This window comes from Equus przewalskii, chromosome 1 (genome assembly GCF_037783145.1).
Source record: "Equus przewalskii isolate Varuska chromosome 1, EquPr2, whole genome shotgun sequence".
NCBI lineage: Eukaryota > Metazoa > Chordata > Mammalia > Perissodactyla > Equidae > Equus > Equus przewalskii.
The window spans coordinates 60,384,600-60,411,140 of record NC_091831.1 but is presented as its reverse complement, the minus strand read 5'-3'; the positions used below and the strand labels follow the sequence as shown (position 1 = coordinate 60,411,140).

The following is a 26,541-nucleotide window of genomic DNA, read 5'->3' as shown; positions in this document are numbered from 1 at the left end:
TATGTTGATTAGATTTTTAATCCCAAATCAGTGACTCCCAATATATTCAATTAGAAAAATAAGTGAGGTGTATTGAATTCATTGTGCTGGAAGGTATCACTCACTGAGATGTTTGATAATATTTTTCAAATTTCTGTGTAGATACATTATGGAGCATGATACCAGAAATTAAGGAACTAAAGTAGTTTCCTTGAATACAGGATTCATCACGTTCTCTTTATTGAACATAATATAAAGAACCATTAATACAAAGTTATTGCTGTCATCATTGCTAAGAATATTAACATACCATTATTTTCCTTCCAGTATAGAAATAGATTTCATGGATTTTCTGTGCTGCTAAGATGGGCAAAGTGCAAACTGAGAAATTCTGGAAGCACCTCATTTGCTCTAGTGGAATTACCTTACCCATCTGGTGGTTTTTCTGTTGTGGTGGTAATTGTTGGTTTTTTTCCCAACAATTTGGGATGAATTAATGTTAATGGAGTTAATTTAACAATTGCTCTTGTCCAAGATAATGTATCTGATGCTGCGACACCAGCTCTGATGTTGGTGTTGCTACCACTACTAGTATAGATTCCTGCTCAGGCTCTAGTGGTTCTTCAAAGTAGGAAGGTAGTTTGTAACTCCTTCCCTCCAAAATTGGAACATTACAACTCTATATTAGTTAGCTACCCCAAAATGCAGCAGCTTAAAACAACAAACATTTATTATATCCCACAGTTTCTAAGGAATGAGAATCCAGGAGCAGCTTAGCTAGGTGGTTCTGGCTGTCTCTCATGAGGTTGTAGTCACAATATCAGCCAGAACTGCAGTCGTCTAAAAGCCTGACTAAGCTGGAGGAGTCTCTTCCAAGCTTACTCATGGCTGTGAGCAAGAGGCTTTCACTTCCTCACTCTGTGGGTCTCTTTACAGGGCTCTCATGACATGACAGCTGGCTTCCTGCACAGTAAGTGATCCAAAAGAGAAAGTGCGACCAAGGTGGCAGCCACACTGTCTTTTATAACCTAATCTCAGAAATGACATACCGTCACTTTTGCCGTATTTTGGTCTCACAGACCGATCTTGGCCCATTGTGGGAGGAGACTACACACAAGAGTGAATATCAGGAGGTAGGGAGCATTGGAGGCCACCTGTATACAGGCTACCATATGTATACACTCACCACCTTCCCCAGGGTCTAAGAGGAGCCTTCAGAGGACTCTGTCAAGAACAGTTCCAGTGGAGCCAGCCCTTGATGGCCTAGTGGTTAAAGTTCAGTGCTGTCACCGCTTCAGAGGCCCAGGTTCATTTCCTGGTCATAGAATAACTCCACCCATCTGTCAGTGGCCATGCTGTGGTGGCAGCTCACATAGAAGAACTAGAAAGACTTACAACTAGGATCTACAACCATGCACTGGGGCTTTGGGGAGGAAAAAAAAAAGAGGAAGACTGGCAACAGATGTTAGCTCAGGGCAAATCTTTCCCTGCAAAAAAAGAAATGAAAGCTGAGGGATTAAGCTCTGTTCCAAGAACAGTTAAAAAAAAAAAACAGTGATACGCTATCTCCAGTAGTGCTGTCTCATGGACCTACCACCGTCTCTCCCTTTCTCAGCAGTTGACTCGTCGTGGAGGCCATCCCCCCAGTTTGTCTTTCTGCCTCGTTGCCTTTCTGTACCACCTGGCACTGCTCAGGGTCACCACAGTCCTCCCAACATGTTTCCTTAGCTTTGAAGCTAATGAATAGAGTTGCAGCCTTATTCCCTTCCTTTCCAGAAGACACTTGCTTCCTAGTAGTATTCTAGCAGTGTATGTCAATAGTTTCTCTCTGCTTCACCAGACACCCAGCTACATGTTCTTGTGATTTAGACTGTGCAAATCCTCACTGTATTTCTAAGCCAGTCTCTCTCATTTCCAGAGAAATTTGAATTGATGAGGAAGCCTCCTCTAAATCTGTAGGATTCAGTTCATTTTTTTCAAGTGGTGGGGTTTAGTCCCTTTTATGCTATGCCCCATGGTTTATTGCTCCCATTAGTGGCAGAAGTATTGGACATTTTAAACAAATGTCATTTTACAGCCAAAACAATGTGGTGTGGTTTAGTTTCCATGCTTGTAATTTGTTCCCGCAGTTAAAGGAAAATGTCTAAGATCGCTTTGAAATTCAGTATCCATTCTGAGAGTACTTTGTACTTTTTTCTGTGATATTTTATAATCAATTTAGGAATTCCCACTGTGACACAATGATAGATTACTTTCTTACTCAAGATTTAAGGAATTTTACTCTCATGATACATAGAATATGATACATATAAAAACCCTTGGTTACTGTATTACTTAGTGATAGCCTTCTGGGTTTCTGAAAATTTTTATTTCTTTGGTCTAATGAACTTTAAACTTTTAAGCAGAAGGTAGCTACTGTTTGGTTATCCTCTTACATAATTCCCAATTATCCACTTAGGTGTAAACTCATCTTACTCATCGGTGATATTAACTAAAGAAATGGGAACAAACTCTGCTGTCCATCAGGAATTCCTCTATCAACTTAAATTGAACTAGACTTTTCAGAGAACTCCTAGCATTTCTTGTTAAGTAAATGTGTATCAGGTTGAATTTGATTGAGACTAATTTTAAAATTTGGATCTAAAGTAATGCTGTGATTTTTCTAATGCTTAGGAAACTGTACTGGTTGGTTTACTGATTTTTGTCTTATTCTGACTCAAAAGAGCCCATGAGGGCTTTTTCTTTTCTCCACCAGGAAAAGTTAACTAAAACTCTCCTGATATCTCCACAGGTTGTCTTATAGAATGTTATGGTATATTCTGTGCTCGCTGTGGATTTGAATTAAGTTTTTAGCTCACTTTTAATATATATCTTTATGCTCTGATAGGGTTATGATAGCTGGGGGAACAATCTCTTTGGTTTTCCTCACTTGTGAGTATGTATAACCTCAAATGTGATGTTAATGTGGCTTTGCATTAAATTTCTGCCAGAGAAAAATAATAAATTGTGGAGTTAGTTGATCTGGTGAGTATACTAAATCCATTTACTTGAATATACAATCATTAGCTCACCAAAGCTAATCAGATTTTATGCATACTTTGTCAACTGTGCCCAGGAGCCTCCTCTGCCTAGTGAGACAGTTAATTTCAAACTGGGATAATGGGGCATAGCCGTCCAGTCCTTTCCAAACCTGCTTTATAGTGGTCATCCAAAAAGACTCACCTTCCCACTCAGGTTTTTCAGTAGTCACCATGTCCATCTACCAGAGGGCTCAACAGGGCAGATCCTCAGAGCAGAGTAAAAGTTATATGATTTTAGTAAATTAACACTGCTAGGCTATATAATTAGTATATGTCAAACCCTAGTTACTATTACCTTCAAATATTTGAAATATCTGCCTCTCTTTGCCAATATTTGCTGGTAAATATTGTTCAGGTAAATATTGTGCTGGTAAATATTTGCTGGTAAATATTGTGATGGAAGAATGTGCAATTTTCTTCATTATGTTATTGTGGTGGCATAATTTTAGGGTATTCAGCTGGTTGGCTCTGATCTAAAATACTGATTAGCTTCCTCTCTGCCTCCATGCTGAAAGCAGTGCACTAATGTTGCATCATGTTTATGTGGTATACAAACTTCTCTGGTATTGCAAAGCCATGGACAACATGTATCCTCCCTAGATAATTTGAGGCTTATTGTTGCCTCCCAGCTGCATGACAGCCAGAGGGGAAGAGGTGGTGTTCGAATTGTAGGAAAGGGATAGAATTGAGAATGACCAACTAATATTAATGTCTTTCATGCCTCCCCCCTGCTTCCCCTACCAGCACCCTCTCCCTTCCTTCCCTTAGCTAATTGGAGCATGAATGGATGCCCCACCCAGGGTGGACCAGTCAGAATTTCTGCCCACTGTGTAGACCCATGAAGCACAGAGGAAGAAAAGCTAACAGAAAACAGAGATTGAAACAGCTGCACAGAAATGAGAGTCCTGGCAACTTCCTAGTCCTGGCTTTCAGTCTTTTCCCATCCATGAGCTGCCTTTGTCTCCTGGGTTTCCTAAATTTCTTTTTTGCTGAAGCTAGCTTGAGTTGATTTCCATTATGTGCAACCATAAATAAGCCTTAACACAACTAGGAAAACTAAAAATAACAACCTCAAAACATGCCCGGACTTTATGGAAGAAGACTCTTTGGTCACTGAACCCATGTAGAAAATGAACTAATTTCAAATGACTTCCATGTGCCTAAAAGGAATCATAGTTTAGATTATTCTAACTGCCATGTTGAAGAACCTATATGCTTAAGCATGAAACATTCTAATTTGCTCTTTTTAAGAACTGAGAGGCTACCACATAATTGAAAAGTATCTTCTATACCCCTTAAGTTGCTTTTAAAAAAAACAAAATTAAAAACTAACATTTAAGAAAAACAATCTTAATAAGGAGACAGATAGAATCAGAATAAGATAGCAAGTATTCAACTATAGCATTAGGGTAAAGGAAGGAAAACACCAAAAACAAAGACAATCTTGTCACTTTAACCACAAACAACACAAGTTGGAATAAGATGTGAGAATAATACATAGCAGGGGAGGAGGAAAGGGATGAAATCAGTTTAGACTAAGGAAATAAGAGGCCACCAGGAAATGGACTATGTTATGCATGAGATTCTGAATACAAACTTCAGGGTAGCCACTAAACTAAAAAGTAGAGCAGAGACACAATAAATAAGGAAAAAACTAAGAAACACAGCATTAAAAAAACTGCATAATTCACTGGGTAGGCCAAAACACACAGGACAAGAAACAAAGGAAATGCAGGAAAACTGGAAAACAAGTGATATAATGACAGCATTAAGCCCTTATACATCAATAATCACCCTCAATGTAAACAGATTGAACTATCCAATAAAAAGAAAAACAATCTTAATTAGCTTGGTGACTTAAAAAAAAAACAACCAACGCTTCAGTTCTGAGGGATTTAATACATAACCTCAGTTGATGGTTACTCTTTGGTACTCTAAAACATGTAATTGCCAGCCAGGGACAGCTTAACTTATTGTTAACCTAGAATACAGTAGAAATAGAAAGCAAGTTCTCTTTCTGTCTGTTTTTCACCATTGTCATAATAAAAGAATTTAATGACTTTCCTCCATTTCCTTATTCTCAGAGGAGAAACATATATTTTCTTTCTTTTTTTAATGAAAGAGAATGAGGGGCCAGCCCCGTGGCGCAGCGGTTAAGTGCTCACATTCTGCTTCTGTGGCCTGGGGTTTGCCAGTTCGGAACCCAGGTGCAGACATGGCACCGCTCATCAAGCCGTGCTGTGGTAGGTGTCCCACATATAAAGTGGAGGAAGATGGGCACGGATGTTAGCTCAGAGCCAGGCTTCCTCAGCAAAAAGAGGAGGATTGGCGGGAGATGTTAGCTCAGGGCTAATCTTCCTCAAAAAAAAAAAGAAAGAAAATGATACTGTTGCAGTCTTGCCCATTAGATACTTTGCCTTTCGCCTGCGTGTGTTTGGACTCATCATTTTTTCCTACTTTCTCTGTTAAAGCTTTAGTGAGCTACATGTTTCTAAGCTTCAGTCTCCCAGTCTTCCTTGCATTTGTCCTTGTGCTTGTCAGTCAACTTAACCTGAATTCTAATTTCTGTAGTATATTGTTTCACTTTCTAGCTCTCCACTTTTTCTTCTAAAAAATTGGCAGTTTCAAACATAATTTTTAGTATATTGAAGAATATTAACTAGTTTCGTAGTACCTAATGACCATGAACTCATTGCCTATGCAATGGCTTTCTGAATGGTCCAGAATTAAGAGGGGCAACAAGATTAAGCTAATCAAAAAGGGATGGGTCATTTCAAGAAGTGAGATAAACTGAGATTTAAGCTCTAGATACCGAAGAATAGAATGTGTTACTAATTTTAAAGATAGTACCCTTAAACTGTAGTTTTTTAGTATTTTCCAAGTAAGGTAAAATTTTGAGAATGTGCAATGTAATATTTAGCTCAGTTCAAACGGCTGAAAACAGATATAACCTTAACTGATTTATTGTTCTAGGATAATAGACCTGTGTTTCTCTCAGTTAAACTACTAGCTTTTGGGGAACATAGAGAGAGTTGTCATGATGGATTCTTTCAACACAGCTTTTTTCTAACTGAGCCACAATTGATTTTTTCATATTTTGCATCTGTGTCTGTTCTGTAGACAACATCAAGCAATTACTATTTTTAACGATGCTGTCTCCTCCTGGGTATAAACTAACAATTTAACTTATAATTACCTAACTACATTTTTTTCATATTTATTAGGACTATGTATACTTATATGATCTTAAAATCAGCATCTAGTCATGGGCTTTTTAAATCACTCACTTGTAGAAATAATATTATATAATTTTACCATGGCTGTAATCATGCCAGTAATACCCATCTGTGTAGAGTGATTTAAAAACCCACCAGACTGTGTTATGGTCTTGGCTTTGTCCCATTAACTCTTCAGATCTCAGGTTCCTCTTATGTAAATAGAGACGGTAACTGTTACACCTATTTCAAAGGTAATCATGAAACTCAAATGAGAGAATAGGAAGCATTTTGTACTTATTATCCTTCAGCCCATTTTGTTTAATTGTGTCTCATATATGGTAACTGCACAGCTTATAGTTTATTCTTACAATTTCTATTTTCATAAATTTTTGCAGAAGTCTAGTGTTTATAGGGAGAGTTTATAATTCAACTTTCCATGTGCTAAGCAAAGTTCTTCTTGCCTATCTCTTTTCCTTTTCTTCTCATAAACATGCAAAATGTTCGTGTGAAGTAGAAATGAGTTAATAAAATTAATTAGTTGTAGTTTTTCTTTCCTTTCTCAATTTTTTTTTCTCTGTTTGTCTTTGTAGAGGACAGAGAGTTTGTTTCCTTTTTTTTTTTTTTTTTGAGGAAGATTAGCCCTGAGCTAACATCTGCTGCCTATCCTCTTCTTTTTGCTGAGGAAGACTGGCCCTGAGCGAACACTCGTGCCCATCTTCCTCTACTTTATATGTGGGACGCCCACCACAGCATGGTGTGCCAAGCGGTGCCATGTCTGCACCCAAAAATAATAATATTATTTTTATTATATATAATATTATTATTTATAATAAAATTATTATTATTATTATTATTATTATTTGTAGCTAATGTTTATTGTTATTTTAATAATACTATTATTCATAGCAGTTAACATTTACTGAGCTCTTAGTGTGTGCTAGGCATTGTACTACCATATCTCAGTGAATCTAAAACACAAACATTGGTAAGATGCACCATTAGTTTATGTACCACTAAGAAAGAAAAAAACGCTCTCAAGTAAACCATGACAAAAATGCTTTCTTTACCCTAGAAATATTTAGTTAATACCTATTAAAATACTTCTTTAGGCTTAGATCATTATTGTATATCATTCTTGTACCTACATAAAAGGAAATTTTAAGCAAAATAAATTGGTCTAAAACTTCTTCACATTCAGGGTCCAACTCATCTGAATTTCTTTTTGATTCAGAATCATGAACGTCTTTGTTTTTTCCACACAATATTGTCCTTTGAGCCATCAAAATCATTGGTAATGCAGCATTTCTTAACAGAATACTCCAGTGTTATCTGGGATTTTCTTTCAAGGCAGTGACACCCATTCTGCAAGCTCTGACGTGCTTGTACAGGCACTGACAACAGCATCATAGCTGCTGCCTAGCCAACAGCAATTGTAAGAAGCTTATTAATTTCAGAGGTATTAAAATGTAAAAAATATAAATAAGCAAATACATCTTAGAAAAGATTAATTAGGGTGATTGATTCACGTGTATTATCTAATTTAACCCTGACAATAATCCCAAGAGGAAAGTACATTATTATACCCATTTTACAAATGAGGGAACCAAGGCTTGGAAAGGTTAGATTGCCCATGAGTTCACAGTTGGTAAGTGACCAAGGAAAACCAAACCCAAGTCAATCTGATTGCAAATCCTATATTCTTGCCCCTGTAATATAGTGGATTCATTTATATTCCACAAATTATCAAGATCTCTGATATGGATGCAGGAAGAATATCTTAATCCTTCCAGAGAACCAGAACAGAGAGTATATAGTGCTGCATAAAGTATTCCTCAGAGGCTACCAAACTAGAATTTTAGTAAAGACTAAGTGAAAAAGACTACTATAAGTATCTTCAGCTGAATATAGATCCTACAATTCAGACTTCTAATTTAGATGGGTGGGTCTCTCTGTGTTTCGATCAAAATATTCCTTTTCCTAATGGACTAATGTGTGACTATAATGATTTTTCAACATCTATCCTGGCTTGAATTTTACGAAAATTGATGATATGGTAGTTTTCTAATATCAGGTGACAGAAGAAGGGAAACTTTACTGATGGGTTTTTGTGGTTTTCATTTGAATGAATAGATGTGCCTGCCATTCTCACCTAATTTATCATTCCAGCGTAGTTTCAGACTCTGATTACAAATTGCTTTAGCCTACAGAGTCTGACATTGCCTGTCTGGTCTGTATCCTCCTGTGTGCTTCTTGATTTACCTACCTGTTTTTATTGTTTCTTTTAGTTTCTTAGATGCAAGTTAAATATTATTGAGAAAATTGATATATAACTGACTCAGATAAAGGAGCAAATGGAACTTCATAGCAGAGCCCACAACTAACCATATCCTTGAAATTCTAGGGGCAACTTTAGGAATTTTTTTCCTGGGAATAATTACCAATTCTAAAGAAAGGGCACAGTCTCTCCGTATGTATTTAAGAGTGTAAGCTGGAAAGTATGTCTTATGCTCCTAGTAGATGGTAAATACGGAATTTGTAGGTGAAGCTTATAAATGAGGAAGAGATTTAATCAGTCGACCAAAATTATTTATTGAGCTCATGCTGTGTGGCCCAGCTCTGGGTATGACAGTAAAAAATACAAGGCATAGATTCTTCCTTCAAAAGGTATATAATATTATGAGAGAGAAATAGGCACTTTAAAAATAAAGGATAATACAGTGCAAAGCATACTCTTCTATGAGGTCTAGATCTTGCCTGATGTAAGAGCTCAGGAGACTCAGGAAAGTTGAGTGTGCTTTGGAATAATCAGTAGGGCCATGGACAGAAGTTAACTTCAAGAAAGGACAGGCTTTGTTCAAGTAGATAAGAAGGGGGACAACATCTCAGGGAAAATAAAGGAAAACCCAAATGCTTAGCATGAAACAAGTCTTTCTCTAGAGCCATGAGGTATTGCAAGTCCTCAGGAAAGGCTCTTTTGGAATACAGAATGTCTAAAATTGATTGGATTCCCCTTGCTATTGAAAGGCTTTATGTTTATATTTTATTGCTGTGAAAAAGCATTAGGCACATGATCAGCACAGCTTGGGGGAGTTTATATTGCAAACTTTAGTGAGTTTACGGCTAATTTGCGTCATTCTGGGGCCTACTAAAAATGTATACCCACCTTGCCTTTATTAGGCAAATTTTGATACTCTGATCATTTGCCGATGATTACTGTCTACTGACTTAGAGAGTTTTCTCCAATAATTGTAATGAGAGAAGTTACCTATATTCTCATATGAAAATGGTAATAAGAAATTTTTGCCTCTCTCCTCAAGATTGCTTTTAAAAGATATTTGACTTGGTTTTTAGTTTCTTCACTCTCTTCCCCTTTTTTTGATCATGTAGTTTTTTTACCTTAATTCTATTGACATGGTATATTACATTAATTGATTTTCAGATGTTAAACCATTCTTTCATTTATGGGATAAATTCCACTTGGTCTTGTATAATCCTTTTTATATGTTGCTGGATTTGGTTTGCTAACATCTTGTTAAGACTTTTCTTTTTCTTTATTCAGCCACTTACTAAGATGAGGAAGCAATCAACTATGAGTATATCAAAACCCAAATAAATTGTATATCTTACTTATCATCATTTTTTTTTTAACAGCTTTGCACGCTGGCTGCTACCTTCCACAGTTTGCCACACCTTTAGGTAAAATCAGCACATCAAGCCTTGTGTGGTGGTCATTAGGCGTCAAGTAGAACAAGCTAAATTTCCACCTATCTCATGAATGCTGACACACTGTCAACAATGCTAGGACAAAGCAATAGGGAGATATGTTGTATTTTCACGTAGACAGTCGATTCCAGAGAGCTAGCTACAGAAATGATGCAGTCAGAGGGAGACAAACTGACACTCAGGGGAGAGAAAATAGCACTTTGCTTTCCTACTATGATAGTTCTTGGTTCTTATCTTCTAAAATTGGAGCTTTTACGTTTTTTTCCAACAGACAGTCTTTCTATTTCCAAAACTCTTGTGATCTTGTGATGAAAAGAAGAATGTCCTTGAACTCTGAATAATATTGGGCCTCAAATATCAAAGGAATATGTAGTGCAAGACTAAGCTTGTTCATGTTACTGTGATTTGAAATAAAATGGCTATTGAAAATAGAAATTGGAAATGATAAGATCTACTGCCTGCTGAAAGAGTTATTTTAAAGTAAAAAATAGCTTTGAGACTGACCCTATGTAGCGATTCTACACGGGAGCATTAACTTCACAGATTTATTGGAATATTAAATAGTTAATTTTGCCAGAGTTTAAGTCTTGTTCATATTGATCAAAGTCATATCTTAAGGAAAAATAACCACACAAATTTTGTATAATTCAAAATGCTATGTGAGTTAATGTATGGAATGCACTTAGAACAGGATCTGGCACATAATAAGAGCAATGTAAGTGTTTGCTACTATGATGATAGAATGTGGATTATTCTTTAACAATCTAAAGAATTTTTCAAAGTAAGTATAATAGCCCTTTTAGACTTCTTTCCTTGGAACTTAACTATTTCTTCCTTGCTTTCTCCATTGCTTTATAGCTAATTTTATACCTTTAAACAAAAAAGGAAGTTAACAGGACTGAATTTACTTAAGATTATTCCCTCAATAAGGGAAATCTGGTTAAATTAGGCTTAAATGACCCCAAATTTTAGTCTTAATTCCCATTCAGACCAGTTAAAAAGTCAGCAGACTGGAGCAGACAGTACACATGTTGGAAAAATTGGTCAGTCTCACTAGTAATCAAAGAAATATTAATAAAAATGAATTAGCATTTTTCCTCTAGGAAAGATTTGTTTTATCATCATACTTGATGTTGTCAAGGGCACTGAGAAATGCCCTTGACATTTATATCCTATTGGGATTGCAAATTGATACATCTTCTGGAAATTAATTTGGCAATATATATCAAGGGCATTAAAGTGTTTATACCTACCATTTTTACACACACTAGACTGGCAAAAAATAAAAAGTCTGACAATACCAATGCTGGTGAAGATGTGAAGCCATGAGAGCTCTTATACATCGCTGATAAAAGTATTGGTGTGATTCTTTTGGAAAATAATTGGATATTATCTTAATTAGCCAGCAGTTCCACTTCTAGATATATACCCTAGCCTTGAAACTCTTGTTCCTGTTTCACCAGGACACTGATACAAAAATGTTCATAACAGAATTGTTTGTAATGGCAAAAAGCTGCCAATAACTTAGATGTCCATTTATAGGAAAACTGATAAATCAGTAGTGGTATTTTCAAACAATAGATATCTGTAACAGAGAAAAATGAAAAGCACACTTAAATACATCAACATGTATGTATCTTAGAAATATAACGTTGATTGAAAACAGCAAATTGCAGGAGAAAAAGTTCAAAAGCAAGCAGAAATAAACAATGTATTGTTTAGGGACAAAAACATGTTTTTTTGTTTTTTTTTTTAGATTTTTATTTTTTTCCCCTTTTTCTCCCCAAAGCCCCCCAGTACATAGTTGTATATTCTTCGTTGTGGGTTCTTCTAGTTGTGGCATGTGGGATGCTGCCTCAGCGTGGTCTGATGAGCAGTGCCATGTCCGCGCCCAGGATTCGAACCAACGAAACACTGGGCCGCCTGCAGCGGAGCGCGCTAACTTAACCACTCGGCCACGGGGCCAGCCCCAAAAACATATGTTTTAAACTAAAGAAAAAGCCAATAGAAAAAGGAATCCAGATGGCGGTTACCTCTTAGGAGAGGCAGAGGGACGGGCTTCCACTGTTGTGCTGCTGCTTCCTCTCTCAGGTTAAGTGGAGGGTTCCCGGTGGGGTGTTTTATTATTATGCTCCATAACTTATCTATTATGTATATTATTTTGTATAGATCAAGTATTTCACAATAAAAAAATTTTAAAGTGTCTATAGATTTTTTTTCATAATTCCATTTCTAGAGGTGAGCCCAAAAATAATGATGAAAAAATAAGTACAGAAAAAGTTTTTCCCAGTGGTGGTATTTATTGTAACCAAAATTAAAACAACCTAGATGTCTAACACCAATATGTATTTTTTTACTTCTTGGCTTGTTCAAGAAAGGATTTAAGAAAGCCTTAAAAAATATATTCAGGGGCCAGTCCAGTGGCATAGCAGTTAAGTTCACACACTCCACTTCTGCGGCCCAGGGTTTGCCGGTTTGGATCCTGGGCGCGGACCTACCTATCACCTATCAAGCCGTGCTATGGCAGGTGCCCCACAAATAAAGTAGAGGAAGATGGACACGTATATTAGCTCAGGACCAATCTTCCTCAGCAAAAAAGAGGAGGATTGGCGGCAGATGTTAGCTCAGGGCTAATCTTCCTCAGAAAAAATTAAATTAAAAATATATATATATATATATATACATTCAGTGAGACAAAAGTACATTAAAAATCACTGAGAAATGAAAGTTAAAAGAAAGAAGAGGTTAAGAGAAAGCCAGAAGTAAGGTTATTATGAAAAATATGTCATAAAATCTCCTGTTCTTTTTAGAGGTGGGCCTCAAACTTGACTCTAAGTGTCTAGTAAGTGGGATAAAAAGGGAAACATGATTCATGGTGTCTTTACAATAAGAACAAATCAACTGTTTTAATTGAGACCAGAGAGAAATTCTCCCCAGATTAACTGTGTGAGCAAGTTATTTAACTTCTCTCTGCCTATGTGTCCTTGTCTACAAAATAAAGTAATAATAATACCCATTACAGAGCATTATGAGGATGATATAAGGTAAGTTCCTAGGATAACACCTGGCAGGTCGTAAGCACTCAAATATGTTACTGATTAGCCATAATTAATGACATTCTCAAGAGTATCCTTATCAGTATTGTGGAAGTAAATATTATTAAGGGAGACATGGAGAGGTAGTCCTTGCCTCAGGTAGGAAATCATCTCAACAATAGGACAGAGAGTTGTGAATTATTTTCTGATATTCTGTCAGTGTTCACTCGATACATATTTATTGAGCACCTCCTTCACTGCAAGTTTTCTGTCTGGTAATGTATGGTCAGGGTACAGGACTTATTAAGTTGGTGTGCTGCTTCAGCCAGCCCTGAGTAGTTTAATCTTGAAATCATTCTAATGTGTTGAATAATAAGTAAAATGTGTTGCATTTACTTTTTTCTGCACATCAAATGTGAAAGTAGTGTTCTGTAAACAGAGACTGGGCGAAAGCAATTATGGAAAGAATAGTGAGAACTAGTAATTGAACTTAGTTAATACTCACTAAGAACAGAATAGTCTAGAGGCTTTTAGCTTCCTGGGAAGTGATATCATGGTGATAAAAATATTAATTGCTATGTTTATTGAATCCTAACTATGCACCAAACTCTGCTAATTTCTTTACATGTATTATCCCATTTAATCCTTACAACACTTTGAGGTTGTGAATATTATCTCCATTTTTTTGGTGGAAAGATTTTGAAGCCTTAGAGGGAGTAAGCCACTTGCATAAAGTCACAGCAGTAAGTATGGATTCAAGCCAGAATTCAGACCTACGCCTCGCTGATTCTAAAGCCCATATTCCCAGTCATTTTAATGTATTACCTTCTGTGGAATGAAACCAAAACTGATCAAACCTTTTGTTCCAGATCTGTAATGTTTTTCCCAACACCCTCAGTCAAATATACCCTGGTTTTTATTATCCCGTAATAAGTTTATGCATCAGTCTTGTTATCTTCCCAATTTTGACTATCAGACTGGAAAGTTAGCCTTTTCTTGGTCTAACTATATGATTGGTACTCATGTCATTTAGTCGGATTTGATCATCAGCGTGAACTTTCTTAAAGTGGAAATAATCCTCAGATTTGAAGAAGAAAATATCTAGCAGCTAGTTTAGTAATCTATAATCTCATGGTCCCAGACTCTAATGGATTGTTTTGGGCCTTGCTGAGGGCACTGAACTATGTTGCCTCTGTTCCAAATTATGGGCCTTCTTACTCAGCCAAAAGACAATCATATTAGTGTTCACAGTGAAGATGCATCTTAGATTTAAAGATCAGGAAAATTTAGGCTCCAGGCAGTTTGACTTGGGGCTCTCTGATGTCTCCTGCCAATTTTAGAAATATAAGATTTTACATTCAAACTATGAAATATGTATGTCCTGCTCACTAGGTGGGTTTGCAGTAGAGAACTTTGCCTGTAATCATTTTTCCTTCTGATGGGCATAACAGACAGTGTTCTGAGACTCCAGGTAGTAGCATGGTTAGATCTCAAAAGCCAAATTCTGTCAGATTGAAAAACATAGATGTGTTCAGCTAAGTGGTGTGAGATTACTGTGCATTACTTGAATTGTACAGTTCAGAAACTAGAAAGCCTATCAAGAAAATTATCATTTTGAAATACTTGTATAATGGCAGGATTTACTCTGAGGGATAGATAAAGTCTCTTGGAAGATAATTTTATGAAAGAGAATAAGGTTGAAGTTTAATTTTGTTGGAATATATTAACCTTGAAAGTCCTTAATAAATCAAGACCCACCTGCAGACACTGATTCCTTTTTCCTTTTACTATTTTTCTAATCTTATTTTGGCTTTTGTTCATAATACAGGTTTTCTTCTCTTCCTGGCTTCCTGTCTTCTGTAAATCATTTCATCTAGATATATAGAGACCATCTGTCCTCCCAAAAGACTGTTCCTTTTCTCAACAGGGGGCAAGGTGGGAACAAGAGGCACAGTGTTGGTAGAAAGCCAGGAAAATCTTGCGGACAGTTTTTTGGCTCATCTTCTCTGGCCCCTACTTTGCCTGCCCTGCAGCCCCCTGGGGAACAACAGGGAGCCAACAGCTTGTATCCATTTGAGAAAGTGGCACTGGCTTGCAGAAGAGAAAATGCTAGGCTGTTGAGCTCTCTTCCTAGATACAGAAAAACAATGAGGTTAGTGGGTAGTGTGCTGGAATGCACACGTTCTGTGCCATAAGATCAAATAGAATGGAATTTATTAATTGTCATGGAGGTGGAACATAAGAGGCTTTATCAGCATTTGGCTAAGTAAAACACAAGTCAATCATTTGAATTGCTTCCAAATATATAATTAGAAGCTTTCTACATTGTGATAATTTGGTAATAACCTATGTCTTTCCCCAAAGACCCTCTCACGGCCTTGGGGCTTACATTCATAACGCTGCTCCAGGAAGGCACCCATAGGATTGTGTAGGCTTAAGATACACACTTCATCCCTGGAGCTACATGATGTGTAACTATTGCCCTTGAAAAATTAGCCCTAATGGAAGTCCTTGAGAAACTACCTCGGAAGCTCCCTAGCCTTAGCACAGTGGGTATTGAGTTAATAAATGTTGAATGACTAACAGATTAGTTTGGGTCAGTTTTCATTAGCGTTTCTGTGTGTGAAGAGAAACGGCTCTCTCCTACCTCCTCTAGCCATGTTTAAGACCTCAGAAATAAGGCAGTCTTGCCTCAGAAGAGCCTAAAAACCTAAAAGCAGGGATGTTTCCCAAAATCAAATTACAGAGGAGGTAGTAAACTTTGAAGTAGGCCATACAATATGAACTTGATTTTTATAGTTTTTAAGCCCTGTTTCAGGTTCCAATCACATCAAAATAATAACAATAATAATAATAGAAAAAGTCTGAGTTTCAGAGAACGTTAATAAAAATGCTGATGTGAGCGTTGGAATTGTTACTTGGGGATCTCCACTGGAAACTGTCTTTACTGTCTTTGAAACATAACAGAGGTGAGGCTTTATGTCCCTATGGAAAACAGACAAATACAGGCCTTTCATAAGCCTTGAGCACACTGCTGCTGTTGCCAACATGATAAACAAGAAACATTTCAGCCTTGAATCTATCTTGTGGGATAAAGCTTCAGACTCATCTAATTCAAATATATAAGATTTCTCCACAGCTATGAAATCTCCCAGATAAGGGTAAAATGAGCACCCTAAGTTGTTAAAGCCTAGCCTGGAGAGCAGGGACCACAGCTTTGTTTCTCTTGCCTTGAAGAAGCAGCTCATAGATGAACTACCATGCATCTCCACCTTTTGCCTGGGAATCACATTTCCCTGAAAACCTGATTTAAACCTTGCAGAAACTATGCCTATTTGCAAAAATTTCATCAGTCCTCCATTTTGCTTCAGGATGGTAAACTGAACCATAAATCAAACTTAAATTAAATCCTGAAAACTTTTGGTATTGTCAAAAAATTAATCAGGTCCATAAAAGTGATTGTGTGATAAACATGAAATATTGAGTGGTTTGAGTTATAAAAGAGACCTTCACTTAAAATTGATGATGTTGATTTCTTGGGAAATAGTTTTGCTTGTCATTTAAATATGACTAAGCCCCATGGCTGTATAAGTTTATCCAAAACAGCGTAGTACTGTCCTGTAGGATGAATATGTACTACTGCTTAGAAGGACAAAATGGTGTTATATTCAGGTATAGTCTTTGGATCCAGACAGAGCTGAGCTTGAATCCCAGCTCTGCCACATGTAACTTCATGTTGCCTCAGTTTTGTCATCTATAGAATGGAGTTGATAATATCTACTCCGTAGGGTTGTTACAGTGATTAAATAATAAAATATATGGATCAAGTACCTGGCCCATAGTACATGTTCAGTAAACATTTGCTATTGTAAAAATGTAGTTCTTGTGTCTTGCTCAGTGATACAGTCTCACCTGTGAGGAAACAAATTAAGGTATATATCAACTTACCAAGCTAGAAGAAATGAGAATTGAAAGAGAATTTCACCCTTGACTACATGCGTCCTTATTTTGTGTCTCATATGTAAGTCTTATCTCCATACTAGATGGTGAAGTCCTTAAGGACAGAAACTGAATATTCTCCTTCTTTCCTGTACCCTACAATGACTAACACAGTGCTAGACAACTAGTAGACATTCAGAAAGTGTTTGTTGATGTGACCTTACTTAGCAATGTCTTATGTCTAGGTATACCCCTCTTATGAGAAAAGAATTATGCCCTGCCACATAGAATCTGAGTTTCCTGGTAACTGTTATTTTCCAATAAAACCATGGGGAAATTTTACCATCTTCAAATCATTTCACTTTCTAATTGGTTTCTGGGCCCATCTTTAGCCATTTTATTATTTATGCATTTATACGTATCATTAACACTGCAGCTGGTACTAAGATAACTTTCTTGTCTCTATTTTTAAGTGAAAATCTTAGTTTTCTGATATTACTTGGATTAGCTAGAGGTCCTTTATACTTAACCTTTCCATCTGCATATTTAAATATATTTAGTGGTTTTTCAGTAGCTTTGTGGTAAGTAAGCATATCTAATTAAGGCATCCTACACTATACTTTTTTTTCAGGCTCTGTTGATGTCCTTGCATTTGATTACCATTTGGGGGGAAACTTGAAAATGCATTGTTGTTCTTTGAAATCCTTAGAGGTCTGAGTGTGTAACAAGATCAAGTACAGATTGAGGAGCTGATATGACTTCACATATATATAATTGATCAAACTTGTAATAATTAACTTTTAAGTCTTCTCTGAGTAGCAGGGACATGGATGATCCAGAGAGCACTTATTACTAATAATATTACTTATGAATTTGAATGGAGTTTTAACATTGTTTTTATCCCACAAGGCTGCTCCTGATCTGTAAGGTATATGGGATGTTATAGCAGCTCTGTTTTATCCATGAGGAAATTGAGGCTCAGCGTAGTTGGGTAACTTTCCTAAAGTCATAAATATTAGTGGCAGAACTGGAATAAGAACCCAGTTCTTCTGTTTCTGATTAATTTTTTCAAATCTTGGAGAGAATTACAGTTGAGAAATACAGTCCCCTCCATTAACTGTTTTCTGCCATTCAACACAGTTGATCATTCCACATTCCATGTCAAAATACTTTAAAATACACCCCAAGAACACTCTTTCTGTTTCCCTCTCAGTTTGAACGCCACGATCCTGTGGATGGGAAAATTTCTGAGAGGCAGTTTGGTGGCATGCTCCTGGCCTACAGTGGGGTACAGTCCAAGAAGCTGACTGCCATGCAGAAGCAGCTGAAGAAGCACTTCAAAGAGGGAAAGGTAGGTATCTTCGCCTAGAGGAAGAAGAGGAACCATGAGAACATATAATTATTGCAAAGGTACTAATATAATCAGAGTGTCCTGAATCAAAGATTATGACTAGTTCATCTCTGATACCTGGAAAAAATAAGCAGTGGATGAGGAAGAGGGCAGAGCCCAGAACCCTAGGTTTCTTGTTCAGACGAAGGATGGCACCATGAATTGAGACTGAGAATTTAAAAAGAGAGGCTGGTTTACAGGGGAAGATAGAGTTCAGTTGTAGACATTTTGAGTTTATGATGCCTGTGGACTATCCAAATAGAGATGATTAGCAAGACAGTTGGAAAGGAGCAAGTGGAGAAGCAAAAAGACTGATACTAAGATTATTAGGGATTTCAGGAAGAGATAATTGACCCTTTTTGAGCAGCAGTGAAATTGGAGACCATGGATTTGTGGTGGTACTGGTCAACGTTGCTCTTGGATACCTTTCAACACCAGCTGCACCTGGTGCAGGAAGAGGCACATGGTAGAACTGAGTCAGCACCTGGGATTTTGCCAGGGGGTGGGATGGACAAACTGAAGCAGAAACTGGTTAAGAGGTCAGACCTGCTAAGGATCATACACACACATACATGCCCCAATGCTAGGGCCAGATGTTCTCATACTCAGCGCAATACCCTTTCCAGCTGACAGTGATTACTATTTGGCCATGACCAGGAAACTGACCAGGCACTAAAAATGCTCCATGAGAGACTGCCAAGGTAGTGTGGGATGGTAGACATGGAGCTGGAAGACTTGAGTTCAAGTCCTTCCTCAGAGGTTTCCATGGACGTTAGACAAATCTCTCATCCTTTTTGGCCTCACAAATTGTGAGACTTGTCCTAGATGCATGCTGTAAGGGCCCTCCTAGCTTTAAAGATTCAATAACTGAAAATAAGTAATAGGATTGGTAGTGCTTGTCTCAGTTTTCTTAGTTATTAGTCTTTGTGCAGGAAATCTTGCATGAATCGCATTTCCCCAATTTAGTGGAAAGCAGTTCTTATCAGCTAAACTTTTTCCTCCTTGTCTTGGATGTTGAAAAGGTGAAAGGACCTCTGAACCAGGCTATGGACTGCAACTGAGGACAGGCTGGGCTCTGAGAGGAAGTGTCAGCTTCTCTGAGCTCAGTCCAGCCTGTCCCAAGGTGTTCCCTTGGCTATAGGGGAAGACTCATCATTAATTGAAAGTGACAAGAAGACAATACTTCTCTCCCAGAGAGAACTTCTACACAACCCAGTACCCAGCTCGTGTCTGTTAGAAACTGTAATTTCAGAAAATTGATTACAAATATTTAGGTGGATTTTTTAACCCCTATGCTGGAAGTATAGCATTTGCATAAGGAATGCATTAGGACTTATTTTTAAAGTTTGGTCCAGACATTGCTTTGACATTAAAATAATCACCTATCATGATAGGCTAATTCATGTTTTATTATGAATTTATATTTAAAAGCAATAAATTGGGTATTAGAGACACCTCCCTTGAAGGAATGTTTTAGCTTTGGCAGGAGTTAATTTAGGACCTGAAGACCTTGCAAAAGATCTCTAAAATGAAAGGACAAATTTTGTCAGATGATAAAAATCTGGGGTGCTAAATTGCCTCAGGCCCAGAATTTCTAGCCTGCTTTAGCAAGGAGATTGAGATTGATTGTCCTCTCATGTTGATTAAATAGTTTGTGAACAGGGCAGTTAACTAAAATGAGAGTTAATGAAGGGCCTTTGCTCCTAAAGTTAGCAGTCCATCTCTCTAGACCATGTCCCGTTAAAGGGCAATCACCGTCTGCTTTCTAATTGCTTCTTTTATTCCACTTTGGATTTGTTGATGTGAAAATGTGAGTTTTCATTTGACTGATGTTAATCATTTTCTGTACAAAACATCAAACCAGACCTAAAAGGTCCTAGTGGTGGTATTAAATAAATATTTGCATATTAATGACCATGCAGTGCTTCACAGCCAATTTTTTTTTCTGTCTTTCTAACAGTCTTGTTAGATCTCATTTTGCCTTTGAGAATATAGAGACAGAGAGAAAGAAAATTAATGACCCACCCAGACCCTGGACTAAAGTCCAAGGCTGCCTATTCCAGATCTTGTCCTTCCATGGCAAAGTTCTATTCTTTTAACAATACTCTTCCTCTAAAGCAGTGCTTCTCCACCCTGGTCTCCCAGTAGGATCCCTTGGGGACATTTTGAGAAATGTGGTTGTTGGGGCCCTGTTCAAACTAATTAAATCAGAAGCTCATTGGGTCTAGGCATCAGTATTGCTTAAAAGGCTCCCCAGGTGATTCTAATGTGCAGTTAGGCATGTGAGCCACTGCTCTGGAGGGGCTGTGCCCCATCAGTCTCTCTCATTGTTTTGTGCCTGAGTAGAAGCTTGAAGAATTGGGAGACTTACTCTGCCTGGAAAAATTACTTTATTCATGTTCTGGGTAACCGCCATGTTTTTTATTTAACGAAGAGTTTTCTTTTCTTTTCTTTTATGGGGAACATGTTTTATTTTGGATTCGTTTTAAAGATTAGTCCCTATTTTCTACCAAGTTTTCCCCATTCCCCTCAATATTCTTTTTCCTATGAATTCTTCTTCTAGGTCAAACCTGACTCAGCTCTAAAATTTCCTTACCTTCCATCCTCAAAATTGTCATCTTCTCCTCATTAAAAGAGTTTTCTGAGACTTGATAAATATAATTCCCAGTGGTGGTTCTATGTGCTTAAAAGTGCAGAAGATGCAAACTTTGATAATTTAGAAAATCCACTTAAAGATAAATTGAAAATTACAGTTCAGTTCAATGCAGACATTGCTATATGCAAAACACTAAGCCAGATGCTGTGAGAAAGATAAAAGATAAACAAAAAACATCACCTATCCTCAAGAAATACTTAGTCTGTAATAGTCTAGTAAGAAAAAAATATGTATGCAGAGAACTACATCATTTCATATTCAATATTTGTTGAGCACCTACTGTGTTTCAAACATTCTTCTAAATATTGGGAATATAATGAGCAAAATCATGTCTCTGCCCTCACAGAACTTAACATTGCTAGTGGAGAGAGACAGATAATAAATAATTATAATACAAGGCAACTCAGTCAACTTTGAGCCTCTTGACAGCAGTGTCTTACTCATCTTTTCCATCCTCAGTATTGTGTTAATAAGCAAATGTTTGTCAAATGCATTGATGAATGTATTAAGTACCCTAATAAAGATATGAGATCTTCTGGGAGCACCAATGAGAAAGATTAGAACCAACTGAAAAGACTGAGTAAGAATTCTTGAAGGAGATAGAATTTGAACTTGGCCTTAAAGGCAGAGTAGGATTTCGACAAGCAGATGTTATAAAGGTATTTGCTTTTGCTATGTGTGTCCTCTTACAGCCCTATCCCTAACAGCCTTCTGTGTATATCACTGCTTATTAATACTGCTACTAGCCATTAAGAAGGGTTAGAACTTATCAAGCAGTTATATTAAGACTATTAGATTATTAACTTTTCATGTTCCCTGTGGATGATATTCATGTGGGCTCTCCTATTCACTTATTCTTGCAGATATTTGAGAATTGAACCACATTATGGGCCTTGTGGAATATCAAGCTCTAGAAACATTGCTAGCATAGCCCTTGAAAAACTCTAGCTCCAATTGTGAGGTACCCACCAAAGTCACTATGTAGTAAAACGTTTGAGGTGTTGCCATTAAACTAAAAAGACTAGGGGCCAGCCCGGTGGCGCAGCAGTTAAGTTCACACGTTCCACTTCTCGGCGGCCTGGGGTTCGCCGGTTCGGATCCCGGGTGCGGACATGGCACCACTTGGCATGCCATGCTGTCGTAGGCGTCCCACGTATAAAATAGAGGAAGATGGGCACAGATGTTAGCTCAGGGCGGGGCTTCCTCAGCAAAAAAGAGGAGGACTGGCATTAGTTAGCTTAGGGCTAATCTTCCTCCAAAAAAAAAAACTAAACTAAAAAGACTAAACTTCACCGATTTGCTTTATTCTACTGATTAGCTTTGAAACCTGTGCTTCCCCCAAAGGAAAAATTAACTGTGAGTTACTATTAAGAGATTTAATTTTATGGATTTTTCCCCTTTATATTTCTGGTTTTCCCCCACAGTTAGTTTCATATACTTCAACCTTTCCCCTATTTCCTTTCCCTCAAGGTCCTACACATACCAGAGAAGAGAGTATATTTCAGAGGTTGAGTAAATTCATTTGCCACTGGTTCTACAGCTATAAGCCTGCCAGCTTACTAAAGTCTTTCGACCTTCCACTTACTGAGTATCTTCTATGTACTAGGCATTTTACTTATCTTTTCCCTAATTATCACATCCTGCTTGATGGATCAAACTCCCATTTTTCAGATGAAAAATATTTTTCTCAGCCTTAGTTATTTGTCAGAGATCATACAGTATCTTAAGAGGTGGCACCAGGATTCAAAGCCAGGACCATCTCATTCCAGAGTCCATTTTCTTTCTACTGTTTACTGTCCCTCCTTATTCCCATAATTTGAATAAGCACAAGGGTTTTGGGGAAACAAGAAAACCAGTGTTACTAGGCTCTATCCTAGAGGTTCTTAGAGAGATCGCTGGAAAGGTAAGTTACGGAAGCAGATTGTGGAGGACCTTGAATACAAGGCTAAGAATTTTGGGGTTTATCCAGTTGACAGTGGGAAATCACCAATATTTTATGAGCAGGAGGAATGAACTTATGAAGAAAGTGCTGTTTCAGGACAATTAGATACTTATAGAAATGTAAGTAATGGACATGGTGTAATTCCTCCCTGCTGCCAGGCACCAGTTGAAGAGAAGTCTGGGGTTTGCAGTGGGAAGATGCTTTATTGGAGCAAGACAGGCACGGTAATACCTCAGAAAGGGTACCCAAGAAATTAGTAACAGTGACCACATGTAGGGAGAGAGACTGGAAGCCAGGGGCAGAGGAAGAATTGCTCTGTACTGTATAACACTTTGTACCATATTCATATATTACCTGGTAGAAAAATAATTAAAATATTTTTAAAAACTAAGCAGGAGATTGAGCAGATGATAAGATTGGTGAGAGGCATAGCATATAAGGAAGAAGGAAGACTTTTATCTTTTGAGTGGGCCATAGAATGAACTCAGGTAACTGGATTGATTCCTGGTAGATGGATTTGCTACAACTGATTAAAAGACAAGGCAAGAAATCATCCATTACAGCGTGTTTGCACTCGCCCATGGCCTGTCAGCACTTGATATCTGGCTTTACAGCTGACTCCAGAGGAAGCCAGATTTTCCCTACCCCTTTTCATCTGCTACAACTGCTTTTTATTTTTTTAATAGCTTTATTGAGGTATAATTTATATACCACAGAATTCATCCATTTTAAGTGTACAATTCAATGATTTTTAGTAAATTTACAGAGTTATACAGTTATTACTGCCATCCAGTTTTAGAACATTTCCATCAACCCTGAAAGATCATGCTAGTTTTCCATCAATCACCATTTCCCCCCTAGCCCCAGACAACCATAAATCTTTCTGTCTCTATAGATTTGCCTTTTCTGGACATTTCGTATAAATGCATTCATATAATAATGTAGTCTTTTGTGTCTGGCTTCTTTTACCTATTATAATATTTTTGAGGTTCATCCATTTGTTGCTTATATTAGTAGTTTATTGCTTTTTATTGCTGAAGAGTAAGTAGTATTCCATTGTATGGATATACTACATTTTGTTTATCCATTCATCAGTTGGTGAACATCTGAATTGTTTCCACTTTTTGACAAGTATGAATAACACTGCTATGGATATTTGCATACAAGTCATTATGTGGACCTATGTTTTCCTTTCAGAAGGAGATTCCTAGGAGTGGAATGGCTGGGTTGTATGGTAAAATTATATTTAACTTTTTTTTTAAAGAAACTGCCAAGCTGTTTTCCAAAGTGGCTGTACCATGTGACATTTCAGGAATGTTACATGTACATTTCATGTTACATGTACAGGAATATATGAGAGTTCTAGTTTCTTCACATACTCATCAAAAGTTCTTATTGTCTGTCTTTTTTATTACAGTCATTCTAATAGGTGTGTAGTGGTGTCTTGTGGTTTTAATTTGCATTTCCCTCATGACTGATTATCCTGAACACTGTATTTATTAGCCATTCATATATCTTGTTTGGTAAGATGTCTCAAATATTTTTTAATTGGGTTATCATTATCTCATTATTGAGGTGTAAGAGTTCTTTACATAATTCTGGATACAAATCCTTTATCAGATATATGATTTTTAGATATTTTCCCCCAGTCTGTGATTTCTCTATTTTCTCAATATTTCGAAGTACAAAAGTTTTTAATTTTGATGAAGTCTAATTTATCGATTTTGTTCTTTTATGGATTGTGTTTTAGTGTCATATCTAAGAACTCTTTGCCTCACCCAAGGTCATGAAGATATTTTTGTTTTCTTCTGAACATTTTATCATTTGCTTTTAGTTTTGAAAGATAATTCTATTTGCTTGTTTAACAACCTCCTAATATTAAATTCCTTTTTAAGCAAAATAAAGAAGTGTTTCTGCTGTCCACATAGTACTGTTAATCTTATCTTCTTTTTTTAATCATCTAGAGCCAAGTTTTATATAAGTCCATCTTTCCAAAGGTAAATAGATAACTGATGTGTTGAACAGTTGGTCACAGAATAAAATAACTCCTCCTTCTTCTACTTCCCCATAGTATGTCAAGAAAATCTCTTTGTTGCCAAGCCTAAGAGAAGGATATTACCTTTTTTTTTTTTTGAGGAAGATTAGCACTGAGCTAACATCTGCCAATCCTCCTCTTTTTGCTGAGGAAGACTGGCCCTGAGCTAACATTCGTGCCCATCTTCCTCCACTTTATATGTGAGACACCTGCCACAGCATGGCTTGCCAAGCAGTGCCATGTCCGCACCCAGGATCCAAACCAGCAAACCCCAGGCCCCCGAAGCAGAACGTGCGAACTTAACCACTGTGCCACTGGGCCAGCCCTGCGTATTTCCTTTTGACAATAGATTGTGCATAAGCTATAGCCTACTAGTCTGAACAACTCAACTTGAAAAAGCATATCCTTTCACTTTCCATTCCCAAACTTCAAGTTATAGTGTTATTCTAGTTTGATTCTAATAACACTTTGGATTCTTTACTAAGGTAGTTACTGAGAAATAAGAATTTTGTGACTGGCATCATCTTTTCTTTAAGAAGCCTATCTGAATTGTAAGCTCTATAAAATCAAGGCCCATGTCCAACGCAGTTTTATTTTCCTCACTGTTCCTGGCATAGTGCTGAGTTGTTAGTGCTCAATAAATATTTTATATTATATCTATATAATAAAAGGCAAAGTGTTGCATACTTTGATTTAATAATGATATAATGTGATTTGTATTCCACTATTTTTCTAAATCATCAAATGAACAACCACTCAATTCAGATTGTTCTCTCCATTGTCCTCAAATAATTCTGAGTGTAAGCACTCTGGTCTCGAGCTGTTGTATTTGATGTTTTGCAATAAATTAACTAACAAACATTAGAGGTTGTTTATCAGAGTAGGAAGCATTTCCTCTACCATGGTTTTCTGTTTTCGATTTTATGTTAACCTTTTAGCCTTAAAAATCCTTTCAATAATTCAGCTCCCTATCCTCCCCTGCCTATGGAAGTCCACACCTTAATAAGAAAAGTAAAAAAGCGTTAGCATGTCTTTTTTTTTTAACTGTGGTAAAATATACACAGCAAAATGTACCATTCTAACCATTTTTAAGTGTATAGTTCTGTGGCATGAAGTATATTCACACTGTTGTACAACCATCACCACCATCCATCTCCAGAACTTTTTTCTTCTTCTCAAACTGGAACTCCATACCCATTAAACACTAACTCCCCATTCCCTCCTCCCCCCAGCCCCTGGCAACCACCGTTCTGCTTTCTGTCTCTATGAATTTAACTAGTCTACATACCTCATATAAGTGGAGTCATATAGTATTTGTCCTTTTCTGACTCGCTTATTTCACTTGACATAAGGTCTTCAAGGTTCATCCATGTTGTAGCATGTGTCAGAATTTCCTTCCTTTTCAAGGCTGAATAATATTCCATTATATGTATATACCACATTTTTTTTTTATCCATTCATTCATCAGTGGACACTTGGTTTTTTTCCACCTCTGCGTGTCTTTTGATAGAAGGGAAAAGAAGATGGTATTAGTGTATCCATCC

General features: G+C 37.2%; 1 protein-coding gene across 7 annotated transcripts in view; it reads left to right on the top strand.

Annotated features, from left to right (window-relative positions):
• The window catches only part of MICU1 (mitochondrial calcium uptake 1), a 280,401-nt gene that overhangs the window by 209,817 nt on the left and 44,043 nt on the right, over nucleotides 1-26,541 (top strand). For all 7 annotated transcript variants that reach the window (XM_070565467.1, XM_070565458.1, XM_070565477.1 and 4 more), the window contains one exon: nucleotides 18,188-18,325. In XM_070565467.1, the coding sequence (XP_070421568.1) occupies nucleotides 18,188-18,325 (138 nt within the window). The remainder of the gene's footprint in view (nucleotides 1-18,187; nucleotides 18,326-26,541) is intronic.